This window comes from Cricetulus griseus, chromosome 2 (genome assembly GCF_003668045.3).
Source record: "Cricetulus griseus strain 17A/GY chromosome 2, alternate assembly CriGri-PICRH-1.0, whole genome shotgun sequence".
Classification (NCBI taxonomy): domain Eukaryota; kingdom Metazoa; phylum Chordata; class Mammalia; order Rodentia; family Cricetidae; genus Cricetulus; species Cricetulus griseus.
In genome coordinates this window covers 180,179,660-180,200,220 of record NC_048595.1, presented here as the reverse complement: position 1 = coordinate 180,200,220, position 20,561 = coordinate 180,179,660, and the positions used below count along the sequence as shown (strand labels likewise).

Genomic DNA, 20,561 nt, shown 5'->3' with positions numbered 1-20,561 from the left:
GCACAGAGAAACGCTGTCTAGGAATACAAAAAACAAATAAACAAACAAAAAAAGAAAGAAAGAAAAGAAAAGAAACAGCGGGAAAACTTCCATAATCCTATGAAGCCAGTATTACTCTCACACCCAAACTAGGTAAAGACACAACAACAGAAACCTATAGGTCAAAATATATGATAAATATAGATTCAAAACTACTCAATAACTAGTTAGCTGTCATTATTACTGCTCTTTATAACCTTCTCTAGCGATGTATATGTGTGCTCGTAAGAGAATAGACCAAAATAGCATTATATATGTCACACATTCAGCAAACATAGAACACTATAATTAAATATGCTTAGCTATGTACATAGGAAGTAGAACACAGAATGGGATTCACATTTAACTACTGTTTTATAGTCCACTTTCTCCTTAAAATTATATTCCAAGCCTTTGTTTTTCTTACTTGTTCCTCTAGGAAAGGTTTTAGTATATTTTCATCAGCTAACTCAGAAGTTCATGTTTAAATTTTTAAATGACTTCTAATTAAAACTGTATTTTCACAATATAAATGAACCCTCATAGTAAAGTTGAAAAAATATTTTTACATTTTTAACACAGAGCATCTGTTATGCAGCTCTATGACCCTCTCTTACTGGAAATTAGCATATATTGTGTTATGAGTATGTACAGAGCACTTTCTTCATGGTATATACACATTTCTGCATTTGTTTCTTTCACCTTGAATATATCTTCAAAGTATTTCCATGGCATGCATTGCATCAGGCACACTAAGCCCCCCACTGAATGTCTCCTGTTCCTAATCATGGAACCCATGAACTCGTCATCTTCTATACCACAAGGAACCTTGAATATATGACTAAATTCAGTAACTTCAGTTGGAGATGTTACCCTAGATTTTGCATACAGACCCAGTGTGTAATCACAAGAGTCTTAAAATAGGAAAGAAGGAAGAAGAGTTTCCCACTCACTGGGACTGGAAGATGTTACACTGTTAGCTCTGAAGACAGACAATGGGGCTGACAAGTAGAGGAAGCTCTCAGTGTCCACTGGAAAGGCATCGTACTATCACTGCAGCCTCCAGGATCATAGTCCTCATACCACTGGGATTGTAGCCTGGGGTCACTCATATTTAGTTTCCATGTAAATCTGTTTGAAATTTGTCTTGCTTTAAGCCACTAACAGGGTGGCAATAAATTCTAATAGCATCAGGAACCCAGTCCACTCATTTTTCATTCATTCAGAGGGATGGTCATTTAAGTGTCCCAATTCAATTAATTTACTCTTTATAGAAATTTTTGGTTTGGTACTCTTTGAGAAAAATGTCCTACAAATATTTTATCTATGACACAAATCATGTGCCGATACTCATTTAGGATACTAATTTAAAGCACTTTTTGTCTTGAAGGTATACATACACATACTCATCCTGGGGGCTTACCAGCTGTTCTCCCTTATTCTCCTGTGAGGTGAGCCTTATGTGGAGGACTCACTTCTCTGCTTCCAGTCCCACACTGCTGAAAACCAGTGAACCAGAGAGAGAGAGAGTTTTAGTCCTAAATGACCTCCAACTATCTGGTCAGAAACATCTAAGCAAGTGTTCTGTGTAATCTGGAGGAATGTTTTACTTGTCTAAATGGTGTAAGACGATGACGATCAGACCTTTAATTTGTAAGGAAGCTGTGAAAAAAAAGTAAGAAAAGTTAATTACCAGGGATTCCCTGTTCTTACCCATATTTGTCAGCTTAATTTAAAAACAAGTTAAGATTCTACTGAACGTTCATCTCCGACAATTGCTAAATGTTGTGTGCTGCATTGTGACACATCACTAGGAGGAAATTGTAGGTCAGGGATTCATCTTGGTCTCAGTTCAAATGCAAGATGTTCTTAGAATATTGAACCTATCTGAAGTAATATGTTTGTTAAATTGTTCTGTGTGATAAAATGAAGTAAATAGTTTGGAGCTGACCTAGTGCTGTGGGCTCATGGTAACAAATACACAAAAAAGCTTCTCCCATGTGTCAGCCCTACAATTTCTTAGCATAACTGTCACATTACTCTCTGATTTATACAGAGAGCATAAATCTCTGACTCTTAAATATTTTTATTTAAAATTGAATTTTCATAATTTTTGCCTTTCACATTTATTTAAATGATCCTGGTTTATCTGTAATTCTTCTGAAAATTAATTTCAAATGAGTGCCATTGGCAAGAAAGATAGAAAATTTAATAAAACAGAGATGGCAAAAGTATCTTGATTTAATAAAAATCACAGAATCATTTCTGAATGAATCATTTATAGGTATGTCCCAGGGCACTGTAAAACTTTACAATGAGATTTATTCTCCGATGCATCTTCATTCCTGGAAATTAGAGACTATTTTTTTCAACGTTAAGTCAGAACTTACACAGAATTTATTGGTCTTCTCAGTTTAGACTAAAAGTATCATTTCCACAAACTCACATAATGAAATTCTCTGAGGCCAACTTCATGAACATCAAGTCAACATGAGCCAAAATGTGAATTTGAATCTGCTTGAACACAGGTCTGGGCTGCAAAGAAATTTCTATTCTCCAACACACACACACACACACACACACACACACACACACACACACACACACACACACACACCCCACACACATCTTGGAATATCTTGAAATTAATAATATATTACTTTGGCCATCTGGAAAAGCATCTCTGACCAGCGAAGACTGAGAACCCCAAAGTCATGTGAGGTTAAATGTGGCTGCCAACTCACTCGTTAGCTGTAATGGCAATGCTTCCAGTGATTTTCATTAGAGGACCTTTCAGATTCTATGTAAAACGTATACTTTATTCATTTCTTTGTTTTACTAAGTGAACAGAAATTGTTTTTCGAAGGCTCTCAGTCCCTTTGACAATGAGCAGTGCATTTGTCCTAGCTTACAATGTTTACTTACAGATGAGGTCCCTTGGTTCACATTATGTAAATCAAATAGTGGTATTGCAACCTCATGCACCTTGATATGGTGCATTATGGATTTAGAAAAAATAAAGCTCAGAACCCCTTTTCTCCCACATCTGAGTATATTTTACGCTCTGTGACTTGGGCCCTGAGGTTGACTGTATTTTATATGGTTCTTTCATTTGCTATAATAGCATAGCATTTGGTATCATCTATTTGATGACTTTCATTCTCTGTTTTCCACCAATAAAAATTTAAAAAAAACATAGATGTTATTTAACCAGTACAACACCACCTTAGGCTTCTTGCTCATTGACCCTCAGCATTACAGAGGTGGATGGGCATCACATCTTCCATGTCTCTAGAGAATCCAGTTTCATTTATCACCATGGCATTTCTCAGATACAGATAAAGAGCACATGATGTGTGTCATTGAACATACTGGTCCTATTCTGTGCAGAAGTATAGGGGAATGTGCCTCAATTTTAAGCAATGCTCACCATGTTGGTATTATGTCTGCGAATACTGGCTTCTGTTGCTCTCTGTTAGTTTTTTTTTTTTTTTTTTCGTTTATCTAGTGTGTATATGGCAGCAACCCTTTCCTAAAACCTTTCATCTACAGTCATATTCCTAACCTGGATGCATTTTACTATGTGGAAATACACTTACCATAATTTGGAATCAGTTCAAAATAAACATATTGAAATTGAGTGGGTTGCTACTACATAAAGCAGATCTTAGGTGGCAAAGTTGAGTTAATGGAGTCCATAATCACCAAAGAACCAGGCATGAGGAAAGACACCGAAGGGGGCATGACAGGAATTTCATCTTCTGATATTAGATCATTAATAGTCATTAACGACCTGTTAGTCTAGCCTTTATTTAATATGCTCTGAAAATGCTGGATTCATTCTAGAAGCCATGTTCTTTTTGTTTCTTACTTTTGTTTATTTAATTAAAGTGCCATCACATATCATATCATATTTACTCCCTTGCTCCCTTCTTTCCCTCCCATGTAACACTCCACAACCCAGTTTACAAGACATCCTCTTCTTTAACCATTGACATACCACAATTTATATTTTATTATATATATATTATATAATATATTATATATATATATATATATAAACATAACCCGCTGATCCTGTCCAATGTTGCCTTCATGTATATGCTTCTAGGGCTAATGATTTGGTATTGCCCCCATGGACATCTGTAAAACATCTCCTACACCTGAGGTTCAGGGAACACCAGGCAAAGGAAATGTAAAGGGTGTAAGAGGCACAGGCTGTCTGCTGTGAGATTGTTTCTCCGTGAAATGACAGGGAAACTACACACATGAAGTTCCAAAAGCATGACATGGATGCCTAAAGAAAACCAGAACAGTTCCCATGATAGTTGTCATCTCAACATAGATGGAGGAACAATTTTGTTTAGAAGTGTATGCTTTGACTATTTTGAACAAGACATGGGAGGTAACGAGATGTTCCATTTAGAACAATGTTGATGTGGGGGTGGTGCAGGAGAATGGCTTTAAGATTTAACTTAAGGCTGTCAAGAAAACACTCAATTTCATGTAATCCCTTAATTGTAGCCCTAGAAATACATGTTTTAGATGAATGCAATCTTGTTTTGCCTAGAGGCACAGCTTTTCTAGTGTTCTTGTTTTTTCTTTTTGGTCTGTTAAAGGGACTGTTCCAACTTTGCGTTGGAGGAAGTTTACTTGCAGTTTTGACATGTACAAGATAAAAGTTTATTGTCTTCACTCACTTACACGGACTTCCTTCTGAATTTATAGTGCATTGTTGGACAATCTTTTTCTTAATTAAAATTTTAACCATGAGAACTCTCAGTGTAGATATATAATCATTATTTAGTTCATCAATGTTTGCTTTCTGTTCTTTGCTATTTCTTTTTAACAACTAAAACTGAATTTTACTTAGTGACTTCAATGCAGTTAAAATAATAGACATTAAAACATTCCTAAGAGCCAACCCTAAGAATCCAGGGAAAAATCAACATCCTGTTACTGTTTTAACAGCATGGAAAATGATAGTATGTGGAGTAAAACCTTAAAATTTCTGCAGATGAGGCTAAACATTGCACGGTTAGTAGTACAGAAATACACAATAATTAGGAAACAGCGTATCTTACCTCTACATATATCTCTTGCATTTGGGGGATGGGGCAAGCCCATCACAGATGAAACTATCTCTTTTCTGCAAGGGTGTCTTTGGCATAAGTAGGTGAAGATGTGATGCTAAATCAATCCAAAACTTAGCAAAAGAATGTTCAAAAGTGTCTCAATTCACCTTAGTTGAAATCCAGTGAGTGAGTTATTGGAAAGGGGGTCTCCACTAAGACAGCCAAAGAATTCAGGAAGAAGCACCCTTGAATCATTATGGAGACATTTATGATAAGTCACATACTTGTATTAATTTGTTATTTAAAACCACAAAATAACCAGTGCTTTCCTAAATATTAGGTATAATTGCATGAATTAATTTTATACTAAGTCCCTTTGTCTAGTATTATAAAGATATTTAGAGGTCGAACTTCCTCATGTCAGTTAAACCATTTCACACTACTGTTACAAATTAAAGTTGATTCCATGCCTGTTTCCTAGAATTTTCTTTTGTCAAAAATTTTCCAGGAGAAAAGATGTTAACGATTGTTTATATTAAAATAATTCATCCCTATCTCATTGTTTTCCATTACTACACATTTTGTTTTCCTCTAAACTTTTAAAAGAAAAATAATTTTCTTCAGTCACTAATGTTTCAGTAACTTATAATTTTCCATTGAATAAAGATGGCTTTGAACAGCTGTTAGAATTTAAACATCTTCATGCTGTAATGCATATCTGTTGTCCCAGCTCTCTGGAAGTAGAGGCGGGAGATTCAGCTTGACTGATCAGACAGTGAACCCAGTCTGGGCTACATGATGTCCTGTCCCCAAAACAAGCAAACAACAAAAAGAAAGAAGTATTTGATTTTAATTCAGACAATGAGAACATATTATTGAGATATTAATGGGGACCTTTAAAGGATTTTATCAAAGTTTTTGTATGTTATAAACTACAATAAAATAATGATCATGTGCCTTTTTCTTTGCACATTGATATTTGCTGTTAAAACCATTATTTTAGGGTACTTAATTTCTATCTGGCAAGTCACAGCTGAGTTCATTCTACTTAATTTTTTGATCATAGAGTTGACTAGATAATAAAAAAATGTCCCATTTTAGAACACTTATAAATTGTATTTAAAATATAAGAAGCATCTTTTATGTGCACAGATTAGCCATAGGCAAAAGGGTCTCTCAAAGACCTCATGAGTTTAGGAGGAAATGCAGTAGCTGCCCAGGGGGAGTTTGTTCTTTGAAATACTTCCTTTGAAGTACTTTGCACATCTTGTGTCATGTTTTATTTTAAAGGTCCATGCAAAGGAAAACTTTCAAAGATGTACAAAGTAGGAAGTAGAAATGAAATGATTACAGATGGCTATAACTTATGGATATCCAGACCTTACATAAAAGTACATGTGTGGTCAAACCTCTGCCCACAACTAAAGGCTATCAAGAAGGGATTATTCTGTATCACCCAGGATTATAGGATAGGAACAAAATTCCCCTCCCCAACCAATTACCCCCAGAATTTGCTTTCGAAATTTAGTCATGCAGCAAAATAGTTTCAAAACTTCCCAGAAAGGACCCCCCTCTCAATGTATACCACACAAAGGCAACTCAAAATAGCAAACACAAATAAGATAGTATGTTTCAGACTATTATTTTAACAATGTAAAGATGTGTTACATTTGTTTATGCTGCAGAATATTACTTTAATTGTGAAAAGTTGTATTACTTTTGTTTATTCTGCATTCATTTAATGATGTAAGGATGTGTTTTTGATTATGTAAAGATGTGTTGCATCTTATTCAACTTGTCTGCCTAAGGCTCCTACCTGATTGGTCTAATAAAAAGCTGAATGGCCAGTAGCTAGGCAGAAGAAAGGATAGGATGGGGCTGACAGGGAGAAAATAAATAGAAGGAGAAATCTAGATTCAAAAAGGAGAAGAATGACAGAAGGAGGAGAGAATGAGGGATACGTCTGGGACAAAAAGCCAGGCAGACACTAGCCAGATATAGACATAGCAAGAAAGTAAGATATACATAAAGAAAGAAGGTTAACAAACTCCAAGGCAAAACGTAGATAATGAGAAACAGGTTAATTTAAGTTAAATGAGCTAGCCAGGCCAAGCATTCAAAACTAATAATAAGTCTGTGTGTAGTGATTTGGGAGCTGGTTGGTGGCCCAAAAGGAGGAGCCTGATACAATAGTAAATCTAAACATACCAATAATAAATATAATCAATACATTGAATAATTTATAGGAATATTATATAGCTAACTTTACATGTTTAACCATGTTCTATTTGCCAGAAATTCATAGAAAAATGAAAGTTGAATCTAATACCAAGGAAAACTGTACTAACTGACGCATTAATGATGAGAACATTAGGGAACGGTCTAGTTAGTTTTTTGTCAAATTGATACAAAGAAGATTCTCCCATGAGGAGGGAACTTCATTGAAGAAATACCTCCATCCAGTAGGGCTATAAGCCTGTAAGCATGTATGAGTGTGTTGGGGTCGGGGAGCAGTACAATGGGCCATGCTACCATTGCACAGGGTCCTTGAAAGTCTAAGAAAGGGGCTGAAGACAGGCATGGAGGCACCGGGTAAGCAGGAATTCTTCAAGGCTCTTGTCTATGCTCTTTGCGTTCCTGCCCTGACTTTCTTCAGGGATGGACTGTGCCTGGGGCATGGTAAGCCAAATAAGCCCTTTCTTCCCCCAAGATGCTTTTGGCCAGTGTTTAATTACAGCAGCAAGCAAACAAGAACAACAGATAAATGTGATCTTTATCCAAAAATAAAACCAATAATTCAAAATAAATAAAATCCATAAAAGTAAGAGAGGTTTAATTATTCAATAACTTAGCTTTGAAGTGAACAAAACAAAAATTAATAGACACCCACATGGAAACATCAAAAAACTTACTACTTTAATGGAATTTTAACATTTCTTCCTTACTAATAAATTCAAAATCAATCCAAAGTTGTTTATTTCATTAAGCAATTCTAACTCATGATATCTAATAGGTTAATGTAGTGAACATGTAAAGAAAACTCTTTGAGGAAAATAATGCATTTAAATATGAAATGAAATTTATAAGACCATACATAGTTGCCAAACTATAAAGGCTTCTTCTGTTGACTCAACCAATGTCTAAATGGAAAAAAAATCTGTTAGTATCAATATAATTGATGAGGTTTCAGCAGTTCTGCACTGTATCTTTTTTGATGATTAATATTTGTGTGTATTTATCAGTGTTTCCTAAAAATGTACATAGAGGTAACAGTTTAAGATTTCCATATATTCATATACTGAACTTTGATCATTTTTATCCTCTTTTACTTTATCCTTAACACCCCCTCTTTTCTCCTTAGTTGTGCACTGTGTTTCTCTTTTTTGCTTATTTCATTATGCTTTCTGTTTGGCTTTAAAAAAAAAAGAGCACATTTTAGTTTGAATTAAACTTTTTGGTCATGTTTTTCTTTCCCCTAAGTCCCCCCCAGAATCCTCTCATTTTCCCCCCACTCAACTTTATGTTCTATATCCCCCCATTCAAAAATAAAGCATGACCAAAAAAGAGGGTACAGGGCAAAGAGATGCCAAAATGAATCAAAAAGTCCACTAAAAAAACATGTAGTTTTCTTTGGTGTATTAACTTTTTAAGAAGATTGATTGATTGTGTGTGAGTGAATTAATGTGTATCAGAGGCCAGAGAGGGCATTGATCTCCTGGAAGTGGAGTCATGAACCACCATGTGGGTCCTTGGAACAGAGTCCAGACCCTTTACAAGAGTAGTTAGTGCCCTCGACCACTGACTCATCTCTCCATACCTGTTCACTAATTTTTTAAAAAGTATTTTCTATCATACAATGGGATTCAGATTCTATAAATTATAGTGACCTTTTTAAAAAGCTATTTTCCAATCTCTCTCTCCCCATCTCTCTCTCTCTCTCTCTCTCTCTCTCTCTCTCACACACACACAGAGAGAGAGAAAGAGAGAGAGAGAGAGAGAGAGAGAGAGAGGGAATTAACTGTGTCACTATTCTTAAAAGTTACATAAAACTTAAATGCTAAGGAGTAGGTTAACACTTTTAAGTACAAGAATTGCAGCAACAAAAATAATCCATCAAAAATATCAACAGTTACTGTATATTAATACTTTATGTGAGAGATGCATTTTACTTGCATGACAAATCTGCATTTTAAATGATTGTACATTGTTAGATCATTTTATTCTGCACAAAAAATATATAGGGCTGTATATGCTAATCATTCATCCTGCACAATAAGCATATAGAACTGTGCCTCTGTGGTTTGGATGAGGCGCCTGAGATGCAAGACAGTTAAGTAAATTGTCTGAGGTCACAACAATAGCAACAGAGAGATAAATAACAATCATTTAATATAGCATATCTCCTAAGTCAGACTCTGATAATGTTGTGTAAACTGTGATCTGTGACATTCTAAATATGTGGGAATAAGAGTGTCATTAAGAGGTGCCCTCTAACATACAGTAAAATAATCCATAGAGCCCATTTATTTAAAATGTCAATTTCCTTACACCCTCTTAAATGTGCTTTTCAGTCTTTGAAAATATTTGCCAATCTTGGAAACTATAGATGACTTTAAAATACAATCCTTACCTATAAGCTCTCAACCTGGAAATTCTTTCATCGTATCAAGTAGTGTTATAATACTTTCCTATGCTAAATCATTTACCAAAATCATAAACTATGTTTTATAACAACACAATGAAACTGTGCAGAAAAATTCAAAACAAAGAAGGGTTTTATTTCTTAAATAGGAAGGTATATCATAACTAAGTAATATGTTTGCTATTAAACTCAGATTATTCCTTAATCTTCATCTGAGTTCTATTAAATTTGAGAGAATAGACAGCGTGGCCCATGTAGCCATGACAATAAGTCGTGATTGGCAGTTGTCTGAAAACATCTCTCTTTACTTTGATTTTCTACTTTCCCTTCTAGGAAAGATTTCTGTGTCCACAAAGATGAGCCATGTGATACTGTGGGTAAGTACCTGTGAAAAACTTTCGGTTTAGGAACACTGGAGAACTTACATATATGTGTTGCTTATATATAGTAAATTATTTGAGGGTGCTGAAATTGAAGGATTAATTTTGCAATGTCATATATGCATGTATGTTGCAACTATGTGCTAAATCCTGTTGTCACTTCAGCTACTGTTGAAACAGCTTAAAGTCATACATAAACTGTACACTGGAGCTATTTTCATTGTTTTAAGACTATCATCTATTCTTTCTTGTCTTTCTCCAATGATACACAATGCATTCAATAGCATTTTATTATTGTTGATAACACAAGGCTAAATACATTTATAATATGAGAATAGATAATATTTGAGTCATATATGCTTCAAGTGATTTGCAGATTATAAAAAGAAATCCATCTACTTTGACTGGTGAAGACTCTTGGACACCACATAGCAAATTTTCCAAGTTTTTAATTGATATCAAAATTCCCAATAAGGTAACCCTAGAGCCAATAGAATACATGTACCTGTCTTTCTAGTTATTGGACAACATGCACATGCATGTCTGTTAAAATATGTGCAACTGTGTTAGTACACATTAAAAAAAAAAAAACAAGACAGGTGGAGAGATAGCTAAGCAGTTAAGAGCACTGATTGTACTTCCAGAGGAACTGGGTTCAGTTCCCAGCACACACATGGCAGCTCACAGCTGGCTCTAATTCCAGTGCCAGGGGATCTGCTGTCCTGTTCTCATTTTTGCTGACACCAGGTACGCACATAGTGTGCAGACATGTGTGCAGGCAAAACATCTATGCATATAAAATAAATAAAACTTTAAAAGAGATCTATGTGTTATATGCATATGGATGTATATTCTTCCATTCTAGGTTCAGTGAATGCAAAAAGCAATATTGTTAAGGTACATTCAAGACATATAATTAGATTTTGGCATATATCATGTAAGGTTTCTTTCTTTAGGGTAGCAAGTACTTTAACTTACCCACCTTCAGATTCTCATTTGTTCATTGAAAAATGAGCAAATAAAAATAGATGGGGCTGGAGAGATGGATGGGTCATTAAATTAACATCAGTTGCTTCTCCTCAGAAGATCTGGGTTCATTCCCAGCACCTAAATGGTGGGTCACTACAGCCTATAGTTCCAGTTCCTGGGAATCCAACCTTCTTCTGGCCTCCAAGAATGTCCATGTCCATGATAGACAAACATACATGTAGGCAAAATTCTACACAGAAGAAATTTTAGGTGGCTAGAAATTTAAATGATGAAGTAGTTCCATTACTTTGATTTCTCATCAGCGTCCTCATATATTTCAACTCTTGGATAAAATATGAAATATTATTACAAAGCAAATTATGATTATGAAATCTAGGTACTACTTGACTCAAAGGGCCTCTCAGTATCGTAAGAGCTAGATACCCACAGAAGCCTGACTTCACTCAGACATGGTCTTCCTCATGTTCTCACTGGTTTCCTTCAGTTTTCTTCTTTTCTTTCCCCAAGCACTAAAAAATATCTTTGTTTTAGTCATCCTAACCTTGGAGTATTTGATCATGAAGCACTCTTGTCTCAACAGAGGTACACTTGCCACACACATCCACACACCCAGCTCTTTAAGTGACAGCCTATCAATGGCTCACCATGTTCAAATAAGTACTGGGACTCAACCACTGAGGTGGCATTCTGTGTGAACTGTCTCACCCCTTAAAGAACAGGACTTCAGGATGCCAGGCCCAAGCCAGTTTAGCACATGAAGTTGCCTTGGTCGAGACTGCAAGCTGTCTCATGTGTGCTTCACTGAGCCATAAATGGTTCATGTATGTGCCCAGAATATATGAATGAAGAATAATCCAACTCCAATAACTACAATTACAAAGGAATCATGGCCTATGATTAATATAGCATTCTTCACTGAGGAATGGAGAGAAGGGAGATGTCTTTCCGTGGACACTTACACCATAGAGTCTAATCTCAGAACACATGTTAATGTTTGGGTTTATTGAAGTAGCCAATGTAAATTCCTATTATTTAATCCAGTTTAAGTCTTCTGTTTCTGTTATTTCAAGATGTGGGTAAATAAATCTACCCTGATCCTCATGTGCCCTGTGACAAATAGAAGAGTATCAGACAATATTAGTAACATCTCTTCCACAATCAGGAAAAGGCTGATGTTTCTCTTCAATTTGTTAGTAAATATAACACTCATAGTTACTATATAGTGTGTCTATATCCAGCCATCAATCCACACCTCACAAATATATGATACCTCTTCACTCAGATACATCCAAAATTGTATGCATGGCTGTTGGAGGACATGCTATTTCATCACAAGACAATTTTCTCTTCTATGATGATTTCACATGGATTTATCTTACTTTCTCAATTTTGATGAGAAGACTGCTTCTAGGTTGATTGGGTTTAAATAGTCATATAAGGGCCATCATGTAAAAATTAGATAGGCATTGATATTTTGTCAATTTTCTTATGAGGTTATAATCTCTAGTAAAGTAAGGAGATTTCAGGCTCAAATTAATAAAACATATTTATACACATTTGTAAATCTCTGAATATAATATGAAGGGTTGTAGTTCTGTCAGATGCCTTTCCTAAAACATGTTCCTTCTTTCATCATTTATTTAGAATGGACTTGGATTCAGCATGTTATAGATCAGATGTCGTAACAAGTGTGTTTAGAAAGACAAAGGAATGGCTTCAAGATTCTCTAGTTTAGAAAATGAGTGGCTGAATGATGACCTTCACATCACAGTTTTCCCTACACTTTCTGATATAGCTTGGAGGGATTGACAACAGCTAAAGACTTCAAGTCTATGTTGGGAATTTGTGCTCTATGTGGAGGAGGATAAAGATGTTTAAAATCAATGGAGACTTTTGTGGCAGCATTGCAATTCTAGCAATGCTTTCAAGGATGCTACATTGAATTCCGCTAAAACCCGAGCCTTTTAGTTTATCATCATTGTTTTGTTTTACAGATGAAGAGGGCTCTGAAATAGAACAGATGGATCATACATTTTAAAGTCAGACATGGAGGTTTAAAGTGTGTCTTTTCTGTTTACTTTTCTTAACATGGCACAGTTTATTTTAACACCCGAAAAGCCTGAATTCCCCTCTGGGTTAAAGTACACTGATACTTGCAAAGCAGCTGCTTCAGACAGGCACTCAGTGCATGGCCAGGTCTGTCACATCCACTTTCTCAGTGACAAATGGTCGGGTATTAGTCTGTCTGTGTCACTGTTAGTATTAGGAAGTGTGGGCTTCAGACCCACAGCTTATCACTATAATGTGAGCCATTTCTTATAACACAGTGCATTCATGGAATGGAAAAAAGGAGAAGTGCACAACACATTTTTATGCCTGGAGTGTGAGCTTCTATCCCATAACTAGTGACTGTGATGTGAGGGGCTTCTTTTTTGTTTGTTTTGTTTTGATTTCGGCACTCACCACATAGCCCTGGCTGGTTGATAACTATGTAGACTAGGCTGGCCTAGAACTCACAGATCCATCTACTTCTGCCTCCAGAGCACTAGAATTAATACTGTTGACTAATGGCAGTGAGTGTCAGTAGGAAAAATATTGACAGTGAAGTTAATGACACTGCCTGATTTTTTTTTTTAGGGCTCTTAACCTACCGTTGCTTTTCATCATTAATAAAAATGCTGTGTTTACCTTGCTTTTATTTCTTGAAAGGATGTTAAGGGTGTTTTAGAAGGTCAGTGTTCTATTGATAACTTTAAGAAATACTACCATAAATACAAAATTATTGATGATCTGTGGGAAAGGCTTATTCTCTCTCTCTCCCTCTTTCTCTCTTCCATGTATGTGTGTGCCTGTGCACGAGTGTGCATGTGACTGTGGAAGATTAAGAGGTGATATTTTGGTCTGGTAGGGAAAATACCAGCCACCATGAGTTCCAGCTCCAGTGTCCCAGCCCTTTTTGTACCCCATTGTTAAGACATGGTGCTTTGGATTTCAGACACTGCAATTTATTTTCAACAGATTATTCTATGTCTTAGGTGTTTAGAATGATGTAGCTTATTCTCTCTGTGCTTTCGAATATTCTTTTCTTGTTAAAATGGCATAAAGATCACCTATGGAGCAACTGCTAGAGAGAAACACATCCAGACACTGAAGTTATTTAAATAACTGATTTATGTTGACAGTTTGCATGTAAGCATTCATGTACATGTCAGTTTTCCAACACTGGTACATTCTCCAAACCACATTTCTGTAGACTGAATCATTTTTATTCAGTAAGAGGAAGGGGTTAAACCTCATTTTAAGGCTTAGTTTTTGTTGAACAGCATTGTGTCCCATTTCAAGGCTCCAAAGGCAGAGAGAAGTATGGAGACTGCAAACACTTAAAAGATACTCTGAGGTCAACTCTCTATTTAATGACTTTTACATCCAGTGTTTTATTTGATATTCATACATGTATATACAATGTTTGAATCCAATCCACCACACCATCCCTTCCCTTCCATTCCTTTCCTTCCTCCTTCCACCTTTTCCTCCAAAATTCATATGCTCCCTCTCTTTTTTTGAAGTAATTTTAAAGTTCTTTTTCTTGTGTTTCAGCTGCATTTGAATGTTCAGGTTTTGCTGTTGTAGGATCACTGGGTTCTACTGGTGCCATATTGCTCTTTTGGTTGTTGATTGTATTCTTACAATTGGTGTGGCTTGTGCCTATGCCTGTTCTTCTAACTGGTGTGGTTTGCACCTGTGCCTTTGTAGTCTGGGGTTGTTGGGAAGGGCTGGCCAAGGAGGAGGGGTGTTCAGGTGCATGGGGCTGGACAGCAGAGTGAGTCTTGGAGGGATAGTCTAGTGGGTGGCGGGCTTTGGGCACAGCCTGGAGGCAGATCTCTTACCTGCTTGTAGGCTGGTGGGAACTACAGCAGAGCAGTGGAGTTTCACCAGAGGTGGGAATAGTGTCTAGCTGCCTTGCTAGTGCTGGGATGGGAGAGGGTAGGGCACAGGATATGTCCTGGGGTTTAGTTATGGTCCACACTTCGGGGCAGTCCAGCTGAGAGGCCAGTCATTCACCTGTTTTTCCAACTGGTGTGGCTCCATCATCAGAGGCTCCAACCCTCTGAAACTATAAGCCCGATTGAGTACTTTATTTTATAAGTTGCTGTGGTCATTCTGTTTATCAAAACAATAGGAAAGCAACTAAGGCAAAGGGGTATGAGTATTTAAAGCTAGCCTCCAGTGACATACTTCCTGCAATATTCTGAATCCTCTAATCTTTTGAAAGCTGTGCCACCAGCTGGGAACTGGGGGTTCAGTACATGAGACTATGGGTGACATTATTATTTATATTGCACATGGGTTATTTAAATTCCACATTAGCACTGTGTTGGACGTCCATTAGTGATTTTAAATCTAATAGTGTTTTTGTTTGTTTGTATGTTTGTTTGATGGAATTTGGTATTCCTCCATTTGGTGCATATATAGTTAGGATTTTAATAATATTCTATTCTTGAATTTTTCCTTTAATAAGTATAAATTATCTTTCCTTAGCTCTTCTAATTGATATTGGTTTGAAGCCAGTTTTGCTGGATATTAGAATAAATACATCTGCTTGTTTCTTGGTTCCATTTCCTTAGACTATTTTTTTTCCAATAAAAAAAAATCTTTAACCATAAGTTGATACCTATTGTTGGGCATGAGGTATATTTCTTGGAGACAACAAAAAGTTGGCTCTTGTGATGTGTGCATGAGTTCACGACCATTCACTGGAGCATAGTAATCTACTAGTGACCGCACCCCAAATAATAATGATTCTTCCTTCCCCAGAAGCTATAAACTGCCACCAAACCTATCTTTTTATTTATATTTTAATATGTTTTGAATTGAAATAGAATTATATTACATTTCTTTTAACAATAAATGATTGCAATTATAATTGTTTCAAAATTGTAATAGTATTTAGATTTCTCAAGTCTCTAAACATAATTTTCTCTTACTTAAATAGATGCTGATTATACTGAGAACAAAGTAACTTATGAAATAAAATTTATTAGAAATAGGAATGGTGATGGGAGAATAATTTGCCAAACCTTTTGAAAGTTTGAGTGTTTTCTTACTTACAAAAGCCTTCTATCAGCGATTTTACTAAGAAAGTATTTTCTACAGTGTTGGTTGTATGGTGTTTTTCCCTGTTCAATTCCTTTGGGATATGATTTGTTATAATATTATAAACATATATTAGCCAAAATTCCTGATTTATATGCAATCAGAAGACAAATGTTTTCCATCTGTATGCTTAGAATTACTTCACACAAATTAATTCTGACTAATCTTAACTTTCCTAAAAGTCAGGTTGTTCATCTCCAAGGCAGATGAAGTCTTCAAAGCCAGTCATTTCTTTTGCTTATAAGTAAAGTCATGTAGGGAGCCTGAGACCTAAAGTTGGTTACCAAAAAGGAAATACTGATTTCCAAGCAGGCTTGTGGAGAGACAACAGTGAGTGTCTATTATTGAATTGCTTGTGTAATAATCTATACATAGCGTTTTCATTGTTCCACAGCACCATATTTTCTGGTTCAGTAAAAGCTAGATTAAGAATTTCAGGTTTTATATTTTATGAATGAGTTATAAAGGTCACATCAAGACAATAAGCATAGACAGTAGGATCTCTCTTCCCTGTCTTAACTCCAAAACCTTCCATATATCCTCCATTCTCTCTTAAAGTCGTGGCCTCTTTTTTCATTAATGTTTCATATATATGTATGTATATAGACATAAATATACATATGAAACATTTATTTTAGTTCTCTGTGTTTTAAATGTTCAAAGTCTTTAATGTTAATGTCTTCAACCATTGTCTCATGCACTGTTCTTTCTCTGTTTTCTGTAACTATAACATAAATGACAGAGCCTGGGTAAAGCTTCTGGGAACCAGAGGTTCTGACGAATGATGGGGCCTTCTCCCAGGGTCATAATGTGGTGGACAGCAAGTGAGAATGTAGGATTCCAGAGAGATCAGTCTGAAGATGCTTTCTTCAGGACCTGTTCACACAGTAACCAACTAACTTCTGTACTAACAGTATTAGCCATAAGAGCAGTGAGCCCTGTGACCTAACAGCCTCTTGAAGATTCCACTTCTTATTGTCACCTGGACAGTCACTGAAGTTCAGCAGGTATCTTGGGAAGGCTCATGTTTTCAATGCCATACAGACATGTCTGTTCCTTCCTGCGTTCCCCTGTCTTAGTGTAAAATTATTTAAATTTCTATGTATAAACTTTGGGGTTAATATTATATTATGTTATATACTCTTTACAACCATATAATATATATTATGTTAGTATCTTATAGCTGCCTATAATAAACTTTTGTGTATATACTTAAATAACTTTCATCACATAGCAGTACAAATTCTTAGTCTTAAAAGAAATTTATTATACTAACATTTTTATACAGAGTATCATAAAGAAGTCATTTGTATATCAAATTAGCCAAAAAGATGTATTTCAAATTTGGTGGTCCTTTGAAGATGGGTCTTATGCTTTTATTCATTATGTTCAAATATCTTTTGTTTTATCATCTTTTTGTTCTGGGTTTTATGTTTCTGGCACAGTGGACCATTTCTCTGTGTAGTTTTATTTTTATCTTGAGGCCATATTCAGTGGATTCATTTTCCATCTTTGTGCTTGCTGAGATGATTAAGTCTTATTTCCTGGGCTGAGAAAACATTTTCTAGTGCAGGACACATTTTTATATTATAGTCATAGCTTAACACTTACTTTCATGATAACTTGGGGATTGAGTTCTCTAACTGTAGTCTTTTCTAGCCTTCTCAGTTTTGTTGTTGGTGGACCCAAGTTTCAATAATGGTAAAGTTTTAGAGTCAGTTTCATGGATGTTTAAAACCAATAAATAACATCAATTTCAATTTTTCTAGTTTGATTGTGGATCTCAGTTCCCTGTCCATAGAATCTCCATCCCCAGCCATATTGAAGCCATGCCCAAAATTAAACCTCCCACTTGATGTTTTTGCAGTGTGGTTTAAAAGAAAATGGTCCCCAAAGGGTGTGACAATAATGAGAGGTTTGGCCTTGTTGGGGTAGGTGTAGTTTTGTTAGAGGAAGTGTGGCACTGTGTAGGTAGATTTTGAGGTCTCGTATGTGCTCAAGCCACTACTAGTGAGACAGACCACTACCTGCTACCTGTGAGTCAAGATGTAGCACCTTCAGCTATTTCTCCAGCACCATTTCTGTCTTCATGGCAAGGTGTTACATCATGATGATAATGGAATAAACTTCTGAAAATGGAAGCCAGCCCCAATTAAATGTTTTCTTTTATAAGAGTTGTCATGGTCATGATGTCTCTTCCCAACAATAGAAACCCTAACATTCCACCTTTTTTATAAAGAGAGTCATTACACTTTTTTATTTTTCTAAAAGTCATTTTCCTTAGTATTTATAGAAACTACACTATTAACAATATTGTAAATGTCTTTAAGAGAATCTGAAAGTGTGTTATAATGACATTGATATCACATTCATGACTTGAATAATTGTACTTTTATATTCTTAGATTGCTATCTTGTTTTTGGTAAATAAGCTAGCACTAAGCCAATTAACAGGACAGATTACTAGTTTTATAATAGTATTAAAGGTTGATGTAATCAAGAAACATGGGTTTTCAATATCTGGACACTATTATACTTTCTCAGGCTTTTCTATTGAGTATGAGAAATATATTTTCATTCTTCAAAGTTATCTTTTTATTTAATGCTTGAAGCAAATCACAGTTCATTATTCTTTGCTTTGGGGATTTTCACTTATTAAATCCTTCTAAGCACAGTCCATATTGAGGACATTCGAAATCAATTGTTGTTGTAGAGATAGGCTACCAGCATGCACACTTCCAGAACCATTTACTCACACGGGCATCTGTCTGCTCTCCCCATGTTCACTCATTTGCCTAGTGATATCTCCCCTTTCCTGTTGTTTGCTATTCCTCACCTACTTGGTGATTCCAGAAGCTGGTTTCCTTCTCATAAAGCCTGCCTGGTTTTCCCTCTTTAACATATTTTTTTTCTATTTTCCTATTTCTAAGATCATATATACTTGTACATGTCTTATTGTACCCATTTTAAAATGGGTATTTGTGTGGCTCACATTTCTAAAACTATGCTCAACATATTTGGACTCTCATGCTCAGAATGTACTACAATTTGCACTACAATAAACCTCGAAAAATATATACCTCGTGGGGAAATAACATATAGGATACAGCTATGGGTAAATAACTTGCCTAAAGCTCTCCCGAAACATTGTGCTAGGAAAACCAGGATGTTGAATTCAGGTGGTCCAGTCAGTCATAAAAGCATAAGTTCTGTAGGTGGAACACTTAGTTCTGTTTGTGTTTATCTCTCTGGTCAGATACGAGCTCTGATTTCACCCAGTCTTTTGTAAATGCATCCTACAACACTTTGGGAGTCTCCCATATTCTTCCTTATGTATATATTGATTTAGCATAGTTGCCTCTTTTTTTTCCTCAGAAGATTCTCCTTCATCCTGGTACATAACTTCTTTCGTTTAGATGGGAAACTAGAAGGCGGGTTTTGTTTGCTTTCCATCTCAAGGATTCTTTATATTAATGGTGCTTTGAAATGTGTCTGTATTGCATCTATCTGTAATAACAGCTGTGATAAATCCTTCCCCTTCTAACCCCAGACCTCATTATAATAGGGAACATATGGGCTCTTGAAGAGAACACCAAAGCCTGGCCTTTGAAAGAAGTAACACAATTTGTTTAAATGGTAACAAGTGTTCTTCCTAAGGATCAAGGCAAAGGCGTTCCCTTGATCTGCCAAATTAGGGTCAGTGAATTTCAAATTTACCAAGTACTAGTTGACCTTTCTGACTCTGCCCATCATTAGACTAGGAGCAGAAGGTCATTTTCAATTGTTACACCACAACCAGGTCTATGAGAAGTTGCAATTACTAATCAGATTTGTAAAGATGATTACCGTGTTTAAAAGTTTTAAGTTTCTCACTGTAAACCTTAATGAACACATAAATTTGGAAAATGGGAAACAAGAAAAAAGTCCATCCATAATCTTAGCACATTTTACAGCTGCTATTAACGAATTACCATATACTTAGTCATTTTCTTCTTCCTGTAATATGTGGTAGTATGGTTTTATAATATAACTGCAATCATACCTCTTTGTAGATATATATAAAATCATTACTTGAATAATTTCTATTATTTCATATGCATTTATATTTTATACTATAAATATCTTTATGTATTATATTAATCAATATATTTTCAAAACCACACTGTGAGTCAATGATTTCCTATAACCTTGTATTTGTAGATTTTTATACTCTAGTACTCTCAAAGAAATCCCTTTGTGCTCTCCTGTGTTACATGCTGGTGCAGGAAGGAAACAACAGTGCTGGTGCTCCATTCCTCTTGCT

The 20,561-nt window shown here is 35.7% G+C and overlaps 1 protein-coding gene across 1 annotated transcript in view; it reads left to right on the top strand.

Moving 5' to 3' along the window:
- Adamts19 (ADAM metallopeptidase with thrombospondin type 1 motif 19) overlaps window positions 1-20,561 on the top strand; it is a 170,420-nt gene that overhangs the window by 52,948 nt on the left and 96,911 nt on the right. The window contains exon 7 of the mRNA XM_027400942.2: window positions 10,069-10,112. Coding sequence (XP_027256743.1) covers window positions 10,069-10,112 — 44 coding nt within the window. The remainder of the gene's footprint in view (window positions 1-10,068; window positions 10,113-20,561) is intronic.